The sequence below is a fragment of the Amblyomma americanum genome, chromosome 2 (assembly GCF_052857255.1).
Source record: "Amblyomma americanum isolate KBUSLIRL-KWMA chromosome 2, ASM5285725v1, whole genome shotgun sequence".
In the NCBI taxonomy this organism is placed as follows: Eukaryota; Metazoa; Arthropoda; class Arachnida; order Ixodida; family Ixodidae; genus Amblyomma; species Amblyomma americanum.
In genome coordinates, this window is record NC_135498.1 from 32,018,716 (window position 1) to 32,039,597 (window position 20,882).

The 20,882-nt window shown below is 49.0% G+C and overlaps 1 protein-coding gene across 4 annotated transcripts in view; it reads left to right on the plus strand.

The window, feature by feature from the left end:
- The window catches only part of Sarm (sterile alpha and armadillo motif), a 172,285-nt gene that overhangs the window by 51,578 nt on the left and 99,825 nt on the right, over nucleotides 1–20,882 (plus strand). Inside the window, exon 1 of one of the 4 annotated variants that reach the window (XM_077653744.1) lies at nucleotides 11,194–11,546. The exons of the other annotated variants lie outside the window; for them this stretch is intronic. Within the exon in view, the coding sequence (XP_077509870.1) occupies nucleotides 11,484–11,546 (63 nt within the window). The 5' untranslated portion in view covers nucleotides 11,194–11,483. Of the gene's footprint in view, nucleotides 1–11,193; nucleotides 11,547–20,882 lie in introns of those variants that run through there. 4 annotated transcript variants of the gene reach the window in all.

Sequence of the window (20,882 nt, forward strand, 5' to 3'; positions counted from 1 at the left end):
GTCGGACGTGTCTTGACAGTTCTTGCACTGACGTCTCGTTCACGAAACTGCGTCCAAGATTTTCTAATAATTTTTTTTACAGATTAGAGCGCATGAATCGGCTAGTCAAGACAAGTAGTAAACCGGCCGCTATCGCTTAAATCACCTCGACCACACATATGTGAACAAAACTCGCAGCATTTGTCCTGGAAACGATTCGAGAGCTGTCGCACTAGTACGCGGAAGAACACCGTCAGGAAAGATTTTTGCCGGATATTTTTCCCCCTGGGCTTTTGAACTGTGCCATTTTGGATGAAAAAAAAAGGTCTGGGTTGCTGTTGAACATGCGGTTTCGAAAGGCTTGACAGCACTGACGTGCAAAGTGTCGTTTGATGACACAATGTTAACGACAGTTGCGCGCGTCAGAAGAGAGCGCCAATTCCATCACCAAAGGCGTTATAATTACGCAGGCAGCCAGCAGCTGACTCAGCCATCCGGTGTTGCAGTCTGTTACGTTTGAGACAAAAGCGAGCCCAGCAAGAGGCGCCTAGCTACAGCGCAACCTTGTGCATTCTTCCTACTCAAGGTCGATGCAGCTGGCGCTCAGTAAAACACCGGCCGAAGATCTTCGGAAAGGGTATTCCCCGGCCGGATCGGAAGAACAGAAAGAAAGAAAGAATTGGCGGTCCGGGCGAACCGGGACGCAGCGACTGAACGTGCACATCATGTCCTACAAGAGGTCGCGTTTTTTGTCCTTTCGTTTTTCGCCCCGGCTTCGCAGATGCGTGGGTGCGCGCGGCGCATGTATATGCAGAGAACCCTTCCTCCCCCGACAACACACGCGCGTGTTCGGACCGTCTCTGGGCGCTTCGGGGAACTGTTGTGGAAACCCGGCCGAATCGATCCCCGTCGTGGGCTGACCCCGTCGGGCCAGACCGATCCGCCATAAAAAGCGCCGCGCGTAACCAGGCTCGCCTGAATGCGAGAGCAAGTGTTTGTGGGGCTGATATAAACACTAGAGGTCAGCATTCTGGCCTGTCGAATATAAAAAAAAAATAAACAGGGACATCTTTTCTTTGTCCGTGTTCCGTTGCTCTTATTCACCATTAAGACCTGTATATGTGTCGCGATGCTTTGAGCGTGAACCAATACAAGCTATTAAAAGCACGTAGCCAACAATTACAGCTCATGTATTATTGCCAAGTATGTAATACTGCATTTTTTTTTCTGAGTGCCTTTCCCCTGAAAGCGTGGCTCAGTGGATTTGGCGTTCAGCTGCTGATCCCAAGGTTTCGGATTCGATCCCTGCCGCGGCGGCCGTATTTGTACAAAAACGCCCGTGTGCTGTGATATGCCCGGGCACGTTAAAAAAAAAAAAACCAGGGGGGGACCTAAATCAATCTGGAGCCCTCCCCTACGGCGTCCTTCATAGTCTGAGTCGCTTCGCGACGTTAAAACCCTACAACCCCTTTTAATTTCGTGCTGGAGTAAAAACAGAATCGGTTCCTGAGGTCAATGTTTCTTCTCATACTGCTCACATATGCATGTACACGCAGAGTTGCGGTCTGTTTTTCGCCAAGTTCGGTTGGGCAAGAGTTTGCTTTATAGTCGGGACATTACGACATTGAACCCAGGTGGTGCAGAATGCCTGAGGCGGTGCTGATGAGGGCAGCGAACATGTTGCGTTCACAACACTACGGTCGTAGTTCCTTAAGGACTCACGTCAACGTGCATGTCTCCCATCATCGAATTCTTTTTATTATTCAAAGGTGTCAACAAAAATATAACAGAATTATTTTCTGCCATCCAGACATTCCGTTCAGTAAATACGTATGAAACGCCCAGCAGAGCGCAGCAGTGTAAAATATAATATTAAAAAGTTCAAAATTATGTAACCTTGAGGCAAAATGCGACAGTGAATAGAAAAAATATGAGACACCCTTCCAAAATCACTATTGCGTAGTCTTGCAGTGACTGCACACGAAAGATAGAGAGAGAGAGATAGACAAGCACTTGGTGAAATAGCGACATATTAAGCGTTCAAAAGATCGTGGCTATGCAGCTCCAGGGCATGCTGGTCGTCTCAGTTGGTCCGACGCCAGCCAGGGTACTCCATGTAAGAAAGGACACCAATTGAGTTCGGAGGGTTACGAGGCACTGAAAGAGATAGTGTTCCAGACTGGCATAGAGTGAGAGGCAATTGGGGCAGGAGAGGTCAGGCAGCATGCGAAGGAGGTGCAAATGAGCTGGGGTAAGAAGGGCGTTGTGTGTGGATCTTGTGGAGAGAATGAGTCTGAGCGACGCTGAGTTGGGGGTGGGGTTGGGGGGGGGGGGGGTGTTTGAGAGGAGTCCGGGAGCTGCGTGTAGTGTTCCCTAACGTTTGTAGCAGAAAGCCTCGTCACAGGTCGAATGTGCCCGGATAAGAGTTTCGCTGGCGATCGAGCTTGTGGAGCAGCCTGACGAAGGTGTATTCACGGGCACCAACATAATCTTTCTGAACCTATCGGCGTGGCAAACACTGCACCAGACAAACTCGGCGCTGTTTGCTTCTATGACCAGCTGCAGACTATTTTATAGGAAACTTCGCAACCAGGCTTTGGCCTACGCATTATTTTTTTTTTTTGTAGCGACAGCTACATTACGGTAGCATTTCGAGCATTCAGCGTGGCTGCGCCGCCACGTTGTTTGTGACGTGGTGCGAAGCAGCTGCCGGCGGCGTGGCTGATCACGTGGTTCGTCACGTGGTTCGCCACGTGACCAAGTTCCACTCTTCCAGCTGTAGCTATCGCGTCACTCCGAGTTTAACCAGAGCTACACCACCGCCAATTTTTTTCAGATGTCCGCCTTCTTCGTAGCCTTTTCTGTTCCAGTGTCACGGCTGTTGCTATTTCGCTACGCCCAATGGACACGCGATTTGGTTCAATTTGCAGTACCTGAACATGGCCTTTTGAAAGTGATTGTAGGGCAGGCCGAAGAGGGCTTATTCTATTGCCTATGTGCTGTACAAGCAGCCGCTCCTACAAGTAGCCGGAAAAAGTGCTTCGCATAGGCTCTAAACATAGTTTGTGTCTTTTCTTCCCCTCGTGTTCTCTGACTGTCTTTACTGTTTTGTAGGGGTCTCCTTTAGGGAAATTGAAACGCTTTGTAGCACCGGAGTGATTTCGTCATGCCGTTCGAAAATCAGGGTTTTTTTTTATGTTGAGACCAGTTTAGAAATTAACAAGGGCAGAGCTTTGAAGTAAGCAGTAAAACCCTTATCATTACTTTACGTCCACGCCAAAATATGTTCTGCCCCATGTGTGGATTGCTGCTAAAATAATTCCATCGTAAGAAAGTGAGGTGCAAACTTTTTCAAACCTTGCACGAGATATGACCAATAACCAAACCTAATAAAGAAATACTAACCTTTATTCAGGACGCTTGATCGGATAGCGCACGGTTTTGAACAATGTGGCGTGCCGAATTTCGCACCTTTTCAACGGCTTTCTCATTCAGTAAGGCTCACTTTGCATTCTTTTTCTCTGATTAGAAGAGGCCAGTCTCGCAATTGAGTTCAGTTGGAGCATACGTGTGGTTCGTTATGCCACCTAAATATCCACCTAATATCTTCGCACATTTAAATGTCACGGGGCGCTAAGTAACCAAAAAAAATGTCGCCTTTTGCCACGTGTCGAGTTTTGCACCACTTTCCCCTACTGTAGTCGGATACAAGGACGTATTTAATTCCTTTTGTTTTCAAGCACGGTCGTCCTCTCGCGGAAGCTCTTGCGGAAAGGAGTGAAAGGGGTCAGGCTACGTATTTAGACGAGGTTTAGTTCAGCATTCTGTGCACGGGGAGGCTCAGCTGGCCGTCGCAATCTCGCGCTTCGCCAGCAAAGTTCTTAAGTACCGCTTCACTGACGGAAACAAAGCATTCTTTTTGTTCCTTTTTTGTTTTTGGGTTGTCAGCTTTCAGAGGATGAAATTGCACTTACCACGATCTAAGCTTCGCCTTCAAGAAGACGAGCATAGAGAAAGTCGTCGTGGGCACGAGGACCGCTTCCTGACGCACGCGAGCTGCTCGCTTCTGGTTCAGTGTAGCGGATGGTTTCGATGTTGCGGCGCAGCCAGCCGGTTTGAACCGGTGTACGCGAGTCCCTCCCCCATGCCTCGGGGCAAGGTGCACCGTGTTCCTTACGCAATCGCCTAATCATATGCATCTGTCCAACGGCCTTCGCAGCTTGGTGAGATTATCCTCATTGTGTTCTTGCTTTCTTTCCAACTCGCGGCGGTTGCGCAAGCGACGCGGCCCCTTTGCCGACCTTCGCGATGCTTGTCACGGAGTTTGCGTCATGTCCGCACCGGCGGTTCCGTCGTCGCCCGCATTAGTTGCACCACGTGCCCGTAACCGACCGAAGGGGCTTCGCAAGGTTGGAGCTACGGACAGGCTGCACCGTGCGCGACCACGTACCATGACCGTACCTGTGGAGACCACGTTGCGACTTCGTATGGCTGCAAAAGGCTAGAACACATATAGAGGCATTCGTGGCGAAGCAGTGAGAAAAAGCTTGGGAGACTCTTGAAGGTGCACTAAAGAGGAATCTGAACTCGTGTTTTTTTACCGCGGGAACTCGATCTACACGTTTCGAGAATTCTTAAAGACTTCGAATGATTGTCCTGTGCGGCCGATTTACCTAATTTAAATCGGATTAAACGTCCCGGTTCCCGCCTTTTTTTTTTTAACTCAACGCTGAAGGTATGAGGAGTCAACCAACGCGTGGAGTGCTACCCAATCCCGTGGCGTCTTCGCTTTCACTTTTATTTTCTTTTTAGGTTTCTGTGAACAGTTTCAGTTGCAGACAACGTAGCCGCAAATTAGGCCCACGGAAATAAAAATATGCGTGGAATCTTTGATTTACGTATCACTCCGCCGATGGCAGAGCGGCAAGCCGCTACGGCACTGGCTGAAAGGCACTCCACGCGTTGGTTGACTACCCCTACCTTCAGCGTTGAATTGAAAAAAAAAAAAAAAGCGGGAGCCGGGATGTTTAATCCAATTTAAATTACGTAAATCGGCCGCACAGGACAATCATGCGAAGTATTTAAGAATGCTCGGAACGTGTAGATCGAGTGCCCGCGGTAAAAAAGACGAGTTCGGATTTCTCTTTAGTTCACCTTTAAGCTCTGCCTTAATAGTGAAACGCGATAGCGCCCGGCCTTTATACCATTCATGACGGCATCACTCCGCACCGCTCCTAGAGGTTTCCCTCCGTGCGCAGTGGAAACTTTCGACTCCGCTTCCTACGATGGTGACGTCACTCTCACTCACAGCGCTCCTGGTGTTCTCCGCGAGAAGTTGAAAGCTTGTGCAAGGTTTTTCCTGCACTAACCAAGGAGCCTACTTTTCCGCCTCACGAGCTCCTTTTTTACTCTACCGCGTTAAAAGAGCGCGCACCAATAGGTGACCTTTTCAACACCTTTCGCCTTCTTTCGGCACGAGCAAGAAACAAAGTAGCTCTACCGCAGTCCTTATGAAAGCGCCCTATCCCCGTCCTACATGGCACTTATGGCGACAAGCTCGCTTCGATCGGACGACCATAGATGGCGCTTTATCGGCCGGAGTCACATTTTTGTCTTGTAAAGGAAAGTTTTCGGTAGTTGCATATACTGGGTTGATGCCCTTAACCCGAAGCTTGCTTTCTCATGCACCAACCGCTGTGTTGAAGAAGAAAAAAAGTGGGCTAATTTTTTTCGACCAAATTGTGAAGTCCTTGGAAAAGATACACTGATACCACTGTGTGGATTTTTCATTTGAAGCAAGGGATGTATTACCACACCTTACAAGATGAGCCTTGTGAGGAAAATTTTCGAGAGCGTAGTAGAGAACATTCTGTGCAGGTTGATTCATCCGGGCCAGCCCCGTTTGTATGGCCAGTGAAAGCTTTGAAAGGCAATGCCTTATGCAGAAATACATCTTATTCCTCAGAGTAACAAAGCGAAAAAAAATTCAAAGGGGTGCTAAGGATGCTTATCATTTTGAGCATGGTTGTTGCTACATTGCATTTATGTCGCGGCTATTGCTGTATTGTTTGTATTGGCATATGCCGCGGTTTCGTGTTCAGAGGTTCTGGGAAACCTAATGCCGCGTTTTCGTGTTCATAGGTCTTGTGAAGCCTAACAACCATGTTTAACAATGCTCGTCAAACCAGCGGATATAATAATTAATAATTGGTTTTTGGGGAAAGGAAATGGCGCAGTATCTGTCTCATATATCGTTGGACACCTGAACCGCGCCGTAAGGGAAGGGACAAGGGAGGGAGTGAAAGAAGAAGGGATGAAGGAGGTGCCGTAGTGGAGGGCTCCGGAATAATTTCGACCACCTGGGGGTCTTTAACGTGCACTGACATCGCACAGCACACGGGCGCCTTAGCGTTTTTCTCCATAAAAACGCAGCCGCCGCGGTCGGGTTCGAACCCGGAGCCAAAGCACTGAATCGGCTAAAGATAGTTCACGGGAACGCTGCTAGGTGGCATGCGCTGCTACATTTATTATTGTAACAACCACGACACAGAGGACAGAGCATGGCAAAAAAAAATCTTATCTGGGACGGGACGAGGGAAAAGAAGTAGACAGGCGCAGCCTTCGTCCTGTCCCGGTAGCGCTGTTTCTTTCCGTGTTCGAACAAGTGCAGCCTTCTTCAAAAGTGAGGAGACCAGGCGGTTTTCCTCTAAACCGCGTGGTGGAGCTGCTGCAGCATCCGTATAAGTGTTGACTTTCGGAGATGTGTGGATAAGAGTTCCTCACTCCTTCAACGGATTTCGAACGCTGGCAATGCATAATTAGCCACGTACAGCATGGTTCTGAAGCAAACTGCTCGGGCTTCAAGCTTGTGACAAAGGCTGCACCTACTAGCTCAAGAGAGCACTATTGTGCATGACAGAGAGACTGTCGAAGAAATGTAAGGTGACCTAAGGTGATTATTTGGTGGTCAAAATTCGAAGCACGCGTGGCGAAGGGCAAGACTCAGTGTGAAGAGGCAAATGTAATTTAGGCGATGAGCGGCGAAAGTTGTCAAGTATAATAATGCCCCCGTAGTATCGATCCTACAGGCAGAACTCGATAGCCCTCAAGTTAGTACAAATTTTAAGAAGGAAAAGGTAGTAAGGCAACGTTGAGACAGAAAGTAAGACACTCGGAAAATATTCACTGCCAGCGTTAGATAGTGTTAGACAAACGAGTGTTGTGGAGCGCTTTAATAAAGCAAAAAATAATGAAAATAAAAAGATTTTGGACATCCCTTAGAAGGAAGCGCTTTAGTTTTGGAGGCTATAGGGCTGGATGCCTGATAACGGAAGGCTATCGAAAATATTTAGGCCACAGACAATGTTTCTAGCATACAAGACAGAAACGATAGGACATCTACTGTTATTCAGTGTAAGGCCCTGAAACTCCGCGTACATGCCACCAGTGATATCCGAGATGCGCTGGGCTTAAAAACGGCCCGAAATGAGTAAGAGATGAATGGATTGTTGGAGCAGAGAGAGAATGTGAAGTTTAGCTGATTAGGGAGGGAAACTGGCACAGTGTCTTCGAAGGATACATGTTAGGAATTGAAAGCTAACCAGCTGTTATCATCACACAATCTGAGAGGGATGCTTCTGATTACCTATCCACCCATCTAAGATAGAAGATTATGACCGCGCTTGCTATAATATGCGCAGCTTTTTTTATAGGGGAAGAGAAAGACGGCGTTAAACGGCATTGCCTAATCTCCTCGTTTGATCTGGCCGTATTCCTTGCTATATATATTGCCTGCGATAGTAAGACTTAATGTTCGTGATAGCCTTCCTGGGCGCTTTAGTGATTACGGGCACATTGATAATTAAAAGAGAAAACCGGAGAGGGAAAACTGCCTAGCTGACTTATCGCTTTGCCTCGGAGGAAAACCTGGGACTCCCGCCCTTACATGACCACGCACTCTCACTCCCACAAGGCACCTCCTCATGACCACGCATACCCTTACTCTCACTTGACCGCGCGGACTCCCATATCGCATAGCACTCCCGCATGATCATGCAGACCCATTCTCCAACAAGAACGCGCCGGTTCCCACTCCCACAAGGCACTCCAACATGACCATGCAGATATATCCACTTTCGTCCACGCACAGTCCCACTGCCACATGACACGCATGGCACATTGTCTAGAGTGTCTGCTTGTGGCTCAACAGGATAGCGGCGATGCCGACACCGTCCGCTCTGGGATAATAGAAGCTCGCTGGCTGCGATACGCTGCCATTGGAGTTTCCGTCCGGCCGACCTCAGCTGCTTTGTCTCTGTGGGAAAGCGGGCACCCAGCCATGAAGTCGTGTCCCGCGTGCGAACTGCGCTCATGGCAACGAAATACATCGGAACAAAATTTATAAAGCGAAGCGGAGACAAAAGGCAAGGGAATCTTGGTCGTATCGACAAATCTCGCAATTGCCGCTGAGCGCATTCTTTCCGCGTGCGAGCTTCCCGGCGCTCGAGTGCCCGCGCCAACCTTCGCCGGCGGAGCGCTCCGGCTTCCCGCGCTGGCCTTGAATCCTGCGGCACTTTCGTACTTAACGCGGTGTTCAGTGTGTGGAATCTAAGATTTTCTTGAAGCTGGACTACGTGTAAAAAAAAAAACAAGCATCTGTGTCCTGCACTTTTCGTCCGTACTCCGCGGCGGCGAAGAAAAAATTCAACTGCTCTCTCCTACCCCCCCCCCCCTTCCCCGCACCGCCACCATAGTAATTGCATTAACCTCTATGGTTGGCGGCTGTAGTGTAGCGACTGCGCACTGTGCAAAAATGTTTCCTTAAACGAAGCGTTCCTGTGTGTGTGTGTGTGTGTGTGTGTGTGTGTGTGTGTGTGTGTGTGTGTGTGTGTGTGTGTGTGTGTGTGTGTGTGTGTGTGTGTGTGTGTGTGTGTGTGTGTGTGTGTGTGTGTGTGTGTGTGTGTGTGTGTGTGTGCGTGCGTGTGCGTGTGTGTGTGTGTGTGTGTGTGTGTGTGTGTGTGTGTGGTGTGTGTGTGTGTGTGTGTGTGTGTGTGTGTGTGTGTGTGTGTGAGAGAGAGAGAGAGAGAGAGAGAGAGGGAAACGCGATCTTTCCAAGGAAGTGTGGGCATGACTAAACGCGGTGTTTAGGTAAGAGTAACCGATAACCAACTTATGTCGTTGGTCTACAAATATATGCTGAAATAACTTCTTTTCATTCTAATGTTTGTCTCATGTCTGTCCACTCACCTCATGTTGGCGCTTCAGTTCCACTGCGCTAACTGGGACCGCATTCGAGCCTCGCCTTCGCGACCCATATCGATTGACCTGGGAATGATTTTGACCTAGAAAATTCCGTGTTACCTGCAGAAATTATCTGAACTGAGGCCACGGAGACTGTGAAACTGAAAATCGATTTGCGCAAGAATGAAATTCGAATAGCTGCGAAAATTAGTGGTAGTGATAAGGAACGAGAGAAAAAAATATCGTTCGAGGCACTAAGATATCTCTTAACTGCGTGAAGGCGAAAGCCGTTTGCAACTCATTGCACTGATTTGAATTTGCCGCGCTTGAATTCATTTCACGACAGAGGAGGAGAGCAGCTGGCGCGAGCGTAGCGCCACGTGACCTCGGTGGCGATGTAACGGATGGACGGTCACCGCGAGTATGAGCCATTAAAGGCTATCACCTTAATACGTACAGTATAAGTTTTATTATAATATGGCAACCTCGAAACAACCGCTGGAGTTGTCACTTAGACAGGACGGGAAGTGGAGTTGTATTGCAGGTCGCGTTTTTATTCGCATTCCTTTTTTTTTTGTATTGTCTCTATACGTTTTTTTTTCGGATCTTGTTCAGTACTTTCGACGTCCTCGAGCGGTGTCACGTGACCCTCTTGCCGTCAGAGGCCTTATACACGCTTTACCGTGCACGCTGTCACAGATACCCAGCAGTTCTGGCGAAAAACATTTGTGAGCGGGAAACCGTTTATGAGCGCAATTTTTTCATAAATGCAAGATTTCACTATAGCAACCAATATCCCGGCAGGTCACCCGGCGGCAGTCTTCCTTTTTTTTTCTATTCACGTTTTTACTGTCGTCGAAAGCGTTCCCCATTGGTTTTCTATGGCAGTCTTAACTGTTCGATGCGATCGATGGAAACACTGAAAGAAACATTTTGCTACCTATCAGAAGAATAGACCGTTAGGTTCAATGTTTTTATAACAGTATCTTAGAATTTTCAAATTTCCAATTTTTTTTGCCCGAGAAAGATGGACTTGGATTGCCTACTCACAGCGAAATAATGAAGCCCGCTAGATGCTCCATGTGCGCTTCCATTATTTCATCGTAGCCACAGCAAATGACGCAGGTGAAAGCAGCGTTGGGACTGCCATGCACGGATCAGGGTATTGACGTCACTTTACGAGGGGTCACCTCAGAAGCATCGTTTGGAACATAGCCTTGGAGGCAGTCAAGCATGGTCAGAGACAGAGATAGAAAAACAAATAAGAGAGGAGAACTCTGAAAGCCTGTTCGTTATTTTTTATAGTCCCCGCAATTTGAGCAGTTGGCTACCTCTTGCGTCATAGCGCACGCAGCGTTGCACCGAAGCTTCACCCCGGCTTCAACAAGTCATCATATACCTTCTCTCTGGGAGTCAGGCATCCTTCGCCGGAGAAAAAACAAAACAAAAAAACTTGACGCCATGTCACTCAGCTGCTTGCGGAAGCACCTCAGACGGGACACAACGACCGAGACGACGACGGACGAAATGTCGTGTCTACGGACTCCATGTCGTCGTGGGTCCTCCACAAGTGCGTGCGCTCTGTAGCTGTTGCCCTCGTGTGTGGCTTCTGCAGAATGCACCACGATGCTACCGCCTCAGAGGAAGTGCAAGAGGGGAGGAAAGCAAAGGATAAGGGGGAGGGGGCGGGAACCCTTTGGGTGCCAAGTGGTCCCCGCATGTGGGCCAAGGGGGGCTCGCGCGCCAGACCCGTGCCTCTTTCGTTCCTTCGTTCGTTGTTCCCTTTGCTCCTTGGCGCTGGCGTACGTGTCGCACGGAAGATGCAAGCGCGCGGCGCGCGCTAGCCGAGTAGCTAGAAAGTTTCGCAAAATCCGAGCTCGCGGGCTCTCTCTCTCTCCCCTCCGCTGCCAAAGAGAGGAAGGAGAGGGGGAGGAGGAGGGGGCAGGCACCGTTGAGAAGGTATAGCGCCAGCGGAGGGAGACCGCAGAGGTCCGCTATTTCGGTGCCCCGCGAGCGCGGCTCGGGATCTGGTCCTCCTCCCGAGGGGTCGAGACTTTGCGCCGGGGCTTTTCTGCGCGCTCCCTGGAGCGAAACCGAACTCGAGCGAAGTCGAAGAGGCGACGCCGGTGTTTGCTGCTGGTGGAGGTGCGCGGTGTATCGTGTCCTCGTCGCCGCCAGTGGTTCGGTGCCCCGTGGTGCTGACCTCGGCGTACGTTTTCTTTTTTTTTTCTCGAAGACACGGAAGAAGCAGGGTTGGCGGGACCATGTCCTCTTTTCTGGACGTGCTCAAGGGGCGCCTGGCTACGAAGCACAGGCAGGGCAACAAGGCGAGTACTGTATACACGCTTCTTCTTCTTCTTCTCATAGATGACATCATCCACCGCTTGCGCCTATCTCAATGACCCTTCTGTCCGGGATAAACTCTCACGCTTGCGGCGATCGGTGACAGTGGCGGTGGCGCGTCATCTCGCGCCCGCCGTGTGCGCCGCTTGTGTGTGTGTACACCTGTCAAACTGTGCAGAGGGGACTCCCGCGGTCGTCTAAGTTTTAACGCTCGTCGGTCCCTGGTTTTAGAGACACGAGGCGCCCCTTTGACTCGTGCACCTGCGAAGCTTGTCAGCCTAAACGGCTGCAGCATACAGCGTCTAGACGAATGCCCTTGTGCTCCATAGCCGCATGCTGCGCGGGGGATTTCGCAACGGCAGACGCCGCTCGCGTCAATGTCCGCGGACGCGTGCGAGGTTATATTCAGATATGTTTTGTAAATGGTGCGGTCGCTCCCAGCTTTAGCTGTGTAAACTCCGAGCTAATTATGTAAGCTTCTTTTATTGCGGCACCGGTGCCTGTGTCAGGCGGAGGAAGTTATTAAACTTTACTGGCCGGTCTAGTCAGCGAGGATGACTGCAAGCTGTTTAAAGTTTGCAGAAAGTTGATCTGCCGACTATGAGATGTCTAGTAGAACGTGTCTTGCTCCTTTAGAACATTAGTTGTGGAGTTAGCTGGCTTTTGGCTGGTGTTATCTACTTCAGCTGACTTCTGGACCAGCAGTTAAATCTACGATGTGAAAAGCTATTGTGGAACCTTAACCGCGTACATTGGTGGTGATATTAAGGTATCAAGCAGGCGCACACAAATATGGGCATGAAAAGCAACGAAGTCTTGCAGGGGTATGTGTTACTCATGGTGAGTATGCTCGGCAGCGGTCGAGTGAATATGAACGGATAAACAACCCAGGATGGGGCGGGGAATCATGACAGAAGAAAAGAGGTATTAGAAAACACGGGTAGGGAATCATTTTCGGGCGAGGCACGGGAACGCGTATTTGCGACAGGATATATGAACTCATTGTGAAGTTACGTGATAGCACTATGTTTTATCAAGGCCAGTGAACTGGGAGAGCAAGCAATCAAAAGCTTGAATTTGTTACACTCGATAAGGATACCATACCGGTGCCCTTCCCAAAGAGTGCGGTGCGCGGATGTGTTCTTGCATCTTGTCTAGACCGCCAGCTTGTCCGCGCATTTTCCGAAAATGTCATCGTTTTTTCTAACAAGCTGCTATTGTCTGTGCAAGAATTGGCTGCTTGCCTGTACGGCCAAAAACATATACCTCTTTTTATATATGCATATTCTGCGCCAGCACTATCGTGCATGATCATCGAGTCATTTTGCTTTGTTCCCTAGACAACATTTTTCAGAGTCCTAACATTCATTCACAGTGTTTGATGTAACAGGCCTATACGAACTGTGAAGTTCGATGAACTTTCCGTGGCGCCAGTCGGTCTTGTGTTCGCGAGGAATGCCGCACCTGTGGAGTCACATAGACTGGATTAGACGGACACCCGACGGGGACTCGGCGGCGGCTGTATTGTGATCAGCGCATCGCCAACAAACCCTTACAAAAATTTCTTTAGACAGTCTATAGAATGTCTATAGGCTTTTGTCTATAAAGTCTATAAACTCTCTATAGACAAACCCTAGACAACACTCTGTAGGCAGTACAAATCATATAACCAATCTATAGACAATCTATAGATTTATGGCCATACACTTCTAATAGACTTTTGTTTATACACAGTCTATAGACTATGAATAGACAAAAAGAAATATCTATAGGAAGGCAACAGAATCTAGAAGAAGTCTATGGACTGTCTATACAGACCATTTTTACAAGGGAATGGACCCGTCCCGTCCCTGTATCCCCTTCTTGCAGCGGATGTCTGTGTTCTTCGCGCCGTCACGGGCATAAACCGTCTTGAAGAAGCTTAGGCGGGTACAGTGGTCGACATGACTGCCGTGCCAAGGTGTTGGCGATGCTTCGGGCTTGCGGGAGAGGCGCCTGGCTAGGATCAAGTGGCCATGAAGCGCATTCTTCCCTTGACGACTGTCTTCTTTTTTTTTCTGTAAAGAACTGAACGTCTTGAGTGACGTTCCTTGGGCATACGTCTATGCGAAAGAGAAACAAATTAGGAATTAGTTACTTCTGTGCGCTAGGGAAGGGTAGTAGTGGTGTATGTGCTGTTTGTGTGCTTGGTTGCAACCTCTCCTTTCCCAAATGTTTGGCTGGTCGAGGGAATTGCAGAGCTTTGGTTTTCCTTTCCCCGACCATTGTTTAGTCCATATTCTTTCCCCAATCTGTGATTAGTTCACGGAAACCTTATTTTCCTCTCCCTAACCATTGATTGGTGAGGAGGGTCGTTTGTTATCTTATTGGTTGGTGTCCCCGCTAAGGGCGGAGACAGAGTGGTTAAAAGAAGCGCCTTGGGTTGAACCATGGCTGTATTCGTCTGATCAACGGTTTAGTCATGTTGTAAATAGTTTTCTACTTGCTCGTTTCTTCTTGTTTTATTTATGTGGTAAATAAATAGTTAACGTTCTCCTTTCCTCGAGTAACGTGAATGTTTGCGAGTTAGAACCGCCAAGTCACCAAGAAATCCGATTTCATCATCAACAAGGGGTTTCCTCTCATCGCCACCTGAAAGGGATCCCAACTGGCGCAGTCGAGGTGGAAACTCAACTCGACCCACTGTGTCTGCGGAATTTGTGGTTCATTGTATGGGTGCGTGTGTTCACAAGGAACACATTATTCAGTGCGTCCTCGCATTGCACGCGCAAGAGAACTATACTGAAGTTCTACTTAAGTCTCTAAGTAGAACTCTAAGTAGAAGGATCGCGTTCGCACATATTTTCTTTAAGAGTCAACGCAATGAGCCACCAGCTCAGCTAAATGCTCTTGAACATAGCGAGACCAGAGCAGCGTAGTTTACTACATTGCGTGAAGTCGAGCTCCATTGTAAATAAGCACCATTTGGCAGAGTCAAATTCTAAACCAGGAAGTAAAAATAATTGTTGGAATGAATATATAGCACCCTGAAAGTTTCGATTGTGCGTGAAACATTAGCACGTTTTGCGCGACTCGTCAGTATGGTTTATAACCCATAAACCATCATCCCATAAACCCATAAACCATCATCGGTATACGTTTTCAGTTATTCCAGCCAAACAACTATCGGCTTTGAGTGGCTTCGCAAATGGGCGTGCAGTCATCGGTTAGGGGGAAAAAAATAATGTGGAAATGTTTCTTCATAAATCGAATGGCTCGTCCTCGACCGCGGAGAGGATGAAGGGGGGAGTCGAAGAACGCGGAGAGAATTGCCTTAACAGTGCGATCGGGATTAATTTTGACTTGCTGGATTTCATTGTGTGTCGTGGCGTCACAAAAAATGAGGAGGTTTCTGCATTTCGTAGATAAGCACCCGCAGATGACGGGGTTATTGCCCGCAGTTGTGCGTGCGGTAGGGAGGCATGATTTTCAGCGCTCGTGTGTTCCATGGGTCTTCCTTGTGTCCTTGTCTTTATTTGCGCTGTACATTTGCATCATGATTCTGGAGACGACTGGAGCTTGTAAACCTCCCTAATCTCTTTCACAGCTTCCTTGCGAAACTGCTGCGGTGTGATCGCAACGATTTCCGCTTGTTCTCGATAGAGCGTATACTTGCTCTGACATCGATGTGACCGCTCTCAAGCAGCGCGATAACCGTTCTGCCGGGTTATAGCAACTTTATTTTTGAGCGCCAGTGGAGATTTTGACGCTTATATTTCACACTTTCAGCATCTATTGATGCGAAGACAGCCTTATAAGGTGCCGTAAGAAACGTTTTACACACTACTGTTCTGCGCTGTCCTCGTTTAACTTTCGCCATCTTATCATTTTTTAGTACTTTCCGAGATCTGCTTTGTCTCACTCCCCCCCCCCCCCCCCTCCCCCTCCCCCTCCCTCCCCTGGGGGGTCTTCTAACGCGATAGCGGTAAGGGTCCTGTTCAGCGGAAAATCCGGCGTCGTCGGCGTGAGCAAAAAATCCCCACAGAAGCAGGTGAACCACCTGCCACTTAGATCACGTGACCTTGCGACGTCAACACAATCTGCCCACTGTGGCAGGTGGCAACCTACCCACTGGACTGTGATCAGTCTGACCACCCTGGCAGTTAAAGTAATTATTGGTCGCGAGAGGTTTCTCGGGAAGAGCTACCCGCTACCGGCGCATCGCTTAACCGCTGCACCACTGCGCCAGGAGTGCTCCACGAATATGCCTATATGAGGGTAAAAGAGAGTGAGCTGCCCTCTAGGGCATTCCTTTTGCACTAGAGGACAGCCTGTTCCCTTTTTACTGCTTTCTGTTTAGAGTGTATCTACGAATATCAAGTAGACAATGACGAGAATGACTAGTTACGCTTATATGGGCATTTACCCATTAACGCTGTCGCGTCATACCCTAAGGGCGGAGCTTAAGTGCCCTCTCCTGTTTTTTTTCCCCTCTCCCCCTTTGATAAAGTAACACAAATCAAGCGAGTTCCTTGCTATATGAAACATATAATTATAATTGGTTTTTTGGTGGAAAGGAAATGGCGCAGTATCTGTCTCATATATCGTTGGACACCCGAACCGCGCCGTAAGGGAAGGGATAAAGGAGGGAGTGAGAGAAGAAAGAGCTGCCGTAGTGGAGGGCTCCGAAATAATTTCGACCACCTGGGGATCTTTAACGTGCACTGACATCACAGCGAATCGCCTCTTTGGATCGTCTAACAAAGCTCAATCTCTCCGAACGCGGTCTTATATACATTGCTAATGCCACTTTGGACCTTACTTAACGCTATCACGTCTGACCCTGATGGGCGCTTTGTAATGAAAGGAAGCTGATTCCTTCCAACCCGATAACTTTAAGCAATCGGAGAAAGCTTACAGATTGCATGTCCTAGTTAGTCATCCCCCTTCGATTAGGCCGTCTCCACATGCGCACGCAACTCGTTCGGTGTCGTTTTTGGTTACTGCTCGGGTGTAACGTGTCAAGGATGGCTGCAGCTTACGCGTGGAATGCTCTGCGACAAGTCCTGTGGAGCCATCTTCATGCGGGCATGCTGGATAAAAACAGAAAGTCGCTTTCAAGGTGGACGCCTCTGCGTATTACGGCAGGTCTGGTGTGAGTGCGCGCGCTTTCGGTTTCTCCTTTGGCAAGCGCGGCTTCTTTTTAAAGACGTCAAATCCTGCTGATCTGTTTATATTACGACATAAACGAGTCGCAACAGCACGTCCGAGACCCTGAGAGCAATGGTGCGTCATGACGTCTACATATCAGGGCGCGACAGTAATTCCGTAATAAATCATCTGTGAAGGCGGGAATGTTTTCTTTGAAATCTTATTTGGCGTGTTCCTCACAACGCGCTCAATAATTTTGAAAGTTTTCCTTTCACTGGATAACGATTCGCGACTGAAGGGGCAACGAAAATTTTAGTGCTTGCGTGGTCCTTGGTCGTAAAATGAGAAAAAAAAATAAAGCGCGGATAGCTTTTTTGTGAGATCTGTGGGAGGCACTGCTAGCCAGCTCAGATCTAGAGGACCAGATCCTCCTGGTCAGAAGAGCCAGAAGGCTTGCGGAAGCCAGCGGAGCCGTGAAATAGGAACCTCGACCATCGATAAGCCTCACACGAGGCCAGCTCAACAACTACTAATTCGTTAAAGTTTTGTGCATTTATTCACTCACCCTGTTTACGGTCTATGGGGGTTTAACGTCCCAAAGCGACTCAGGCTATGAGGGACGCCGTAGCGGAGGGCTCCTGAAATTTCGACCCCCTGGGGTTCTTTAACGTGCACTGACATCGACAGTACACGGGCCTCTAGAATTTTGCCGCCATCGAAATTTGACCGCAGCGGTCGGGATCGAACCCGCGTCTTTCGAGTCAGCAGCCGAACGCCGTAACCACTGAGCCAAAAGTGACCGCTTATCGCATACTGGCGACATGCGTGCCCGGACTACAACACGGCTTTGCTGGTCTGAAATTTACAAGTACCCAGTAGACTAAACGAGCAAATAATAATAATAATAATAATAATAATAATAATAATAATAATAATAATAATAATAATAATAATAATAATATAAAATAATAATAATAATAGTAAAAAGAAGAAGAAAATGAATAAAACAAAGTAGTAAATTTACGTGTAGCTCTTCCAAAAATGCGCCGCCACCGGCGGACCTACTACCAGTCCCTTCTCAAGAGCCGTGGTAGCCTGTAGTGGCCAGCTCAGACCCGTTGACGCAAGTCCGGGCCACTGAGTGGGCTCACAAGGTCGCCGAAGAGCCATGGGCTCGAAGCCATCTAGTATAGTGCCCGCTAGGGCTCAGTGCTGGCAATAAACGTTTTCCAATCCAAATCCTAACTTCGCTTACCTGAGGAAAGCGCGTCACCCCCCCCCCCCCCCCCCCCAGAAAAAAATTCAAACTTCTGCTTTGATTCGATTCGATTCTTAATACAGAAAAAAAAAAAAGCTCAGCTTTACTTCCTCTCTACACAGTCAAGCTTGTCTCTCCAGACGATCAAGACAATGACACTCGCCGTTCTACTTTGAAATTCATCCTATAGCTGCCGGCTCTCTGAAAAAGCGCAGTCTGAGAAATGCCGAAGATGATGATTCGGCATGACCTTGTATGCGCCGCGCTGTTAAGCATTTATCACCGCCTAAAACCTCCCTATACCCGCATCTCTTCCTTATAATAATAATAATAATTGGTTTTTTGGGGAAAGCAAATGGCGCAGTATCTGTCTCATATATCTTTGGACACCCGAACCGCGCCGTAAGGGAAGGGATAAAGGAGGGAGTGAAAGAAGAGAGAGGTGCCGTAGTGGAGGGCTCCGGAATAATTTCGACCACCTGGGGATTTTTAACGTGCACTGACATCGCACAGCACACGGGCGCCTTAGCGTTTTTCCTCCAAAAAAAAAAACGCTATCACTGGAAACCTCTTTTTATGACAAAAACGTGATGAAATGTTAATGAAAGCGTCCGTCTATGGGCCTGATAACGATTTACCCGTTACCCACTTGGAGTTGAGCAGTGTTTGTTCCGCCTTGACGATAATTACGTGTGCCTATAGGACCTAGCAAAAAAAAAAAGAATCGAAAGAGCATTAGTCGCCTGCGCCGGATACGTCTCATCTTGGCTTACTCTCGAAACTCTTCCAGCAAGTGACGACGGCAGCCTGAACCTCTTCTCGGTACTCCCGGCCGGTGTTGAGAGAACCGTGCGTCACGGCCAAGCTCAACTCTCGTGTAAAGTCGTAAAGAGGCTGTGACACGGGCGCTCGGGAAAGCGTGGCTGATAGCGGAAGTGTCTCGTTTAGCGCTTAGCTGGAATAAAGTCGGCTCTGCTCCCTCCGTCAAGCTCATTTGGCGCAGTTCTCGGGAAGCTCAGGGCGCCAAGATGCGTGTACATTTTCATGCGCACACCACACACTATTGCAGCTACGTCGTACGACTTCTTCGGCCCGTGCGAGTTTGTTTTGTGTGTTCAGTGAAAAGAAATAAAACAAAGCAAAGAGCGCGAACTGTTTATCGACAAAGCGGAATGTGGGGGCTACTCAGGGAAAGGTCAAACGTGAAGGCAGCGTTACACAGCGTTTGAACGTCTTTACTTTTTCTCAATTGTGAGCGAGCAAAATAACCTCGTGCTTCGGCAGCACTGCATGGAAGTATAGCGAGGCGCAACGCTGCCTCTGAGAATCTCGTATCGCGTGAATCACGGAGGCCGTGAGCGAGCCGTACTCTGTCTGACACGGCTGGCGCCCGACGGATGGGCGCTGGAGGACGATGGGTCAGAGCGGCGCCGGCGGTGAGGCAGCGCCGTCGCGTTCTGCTTATTTGTTTGGCGCCACTGTTATTGTTTGTCTCGGAGGGCCGGCCGTGACGTCAAAGGGCTTCCCTGAACACCCCCCCCCCCACCCCCGTGACCTGGCTTTTCCCTCTCTCTCATGCTTCTCTGGTGGTGATTCACAGGCACCTTCGCCAAGGAACGCGAGGGGCGCAAAGTGTTCCAAGCGCGGGGCCTACAGCTGCCCACTCCGGACGCTAGACGCACAGTCGTAACGTCTCTTGACAGACGTTTCCGTCTCTCCTAGAAGGGGGCGCGCTGTTTTTTTTTTTTTTTTGAGAGCCTTTGCTGGTGAAATTGGTCAGGTGACAGGGGGCGCTCCGCGTGACGAAAACACGTTCGGTCATGCCCGCCAGCCCCGCCGCGGTGGCTCAGTGGTTAGGGCGCTCGACTACTGATCCGGAGTTCCCGGGTTCGAACCCGACCGCGGCGGCTGCGTTTTTATGGAGGAAAAACGCTAAGGCGCCCGTGTGCTGTGCGATGTCAGTGCACGTTAAAGATCCCCAGGTGGTCGAAATTATTCTGAAGCCCTCCACTACGGCACCTATTCTTCCTTTCTTCTTTCACTCCCTCCTATATCCCTTCCCTTACGGCGCGGTTCAGGTGTCCAAAGATATATGAGACAGATACTGCGCCATTTCCTTTCCCCAAAATACCAATTATTATTATTTATGCCCGCCAAGTGTGCGGCTCGCATATTTCGAATTGTCGTTTCCATCGGACGTAGACCTCAATGCTGTTTGCCGCGCAAGGACATGGTGGATATGCGGGCCAACGAGGGAGCGGTCTCGAGAATGTCCCGTATGTGTCCACACGGTTCGGATCAGTGCCGGAGCTGGTGAGCTCACAATGGAAAATCCTGGGAGCTCCCTCTCCCTCACGCAGAACTTTAACTGAAGAGCCTGGATATTATCAACGGGGAAGAAACTTTCTCTGCAAAGAAAATGTTTGCTTCTTGGGTCTTCCTTCCTTCTTATCGAATCGTACCCTGCAGGATACGATTCCCAGGTTCCGCGCATGCGCGGAACCGGCGACCGCTTATGTATTTTACGAGGTTAACGTATAATTTTTTGTCCTGCGCTCTGGGTGCCGCGTACAGCGACTTAAAATCACGTTTGTGGGGATACTGTGGCCGCAGCTCGCAAAGGACAGGGTTAATTGGAGGGACATGGGAGATGCCTTTGACCTGCATTGGGCGTAGTCAGGCTGGTAATGATGATGATGACGGAGCTAGGGGACGTTGTCGAAAAGAAGTTATACACGCTCTGTGTGACTCCTGTTTACGAGCCACGCAAAGAGGGTGGCTTTCGACCATTTGTTTGCATGCGATGGACGTCTCTTGTTGTCAGTAAGTTTATTGCCGAAAATTTCGCCCCTGGCCATACACGCTCCTTCCCTTTTCCTTTGAATAAACCTTATGTCTCAGCCCATGGGTTTGCAGCAAAAGCAAAAAAAAA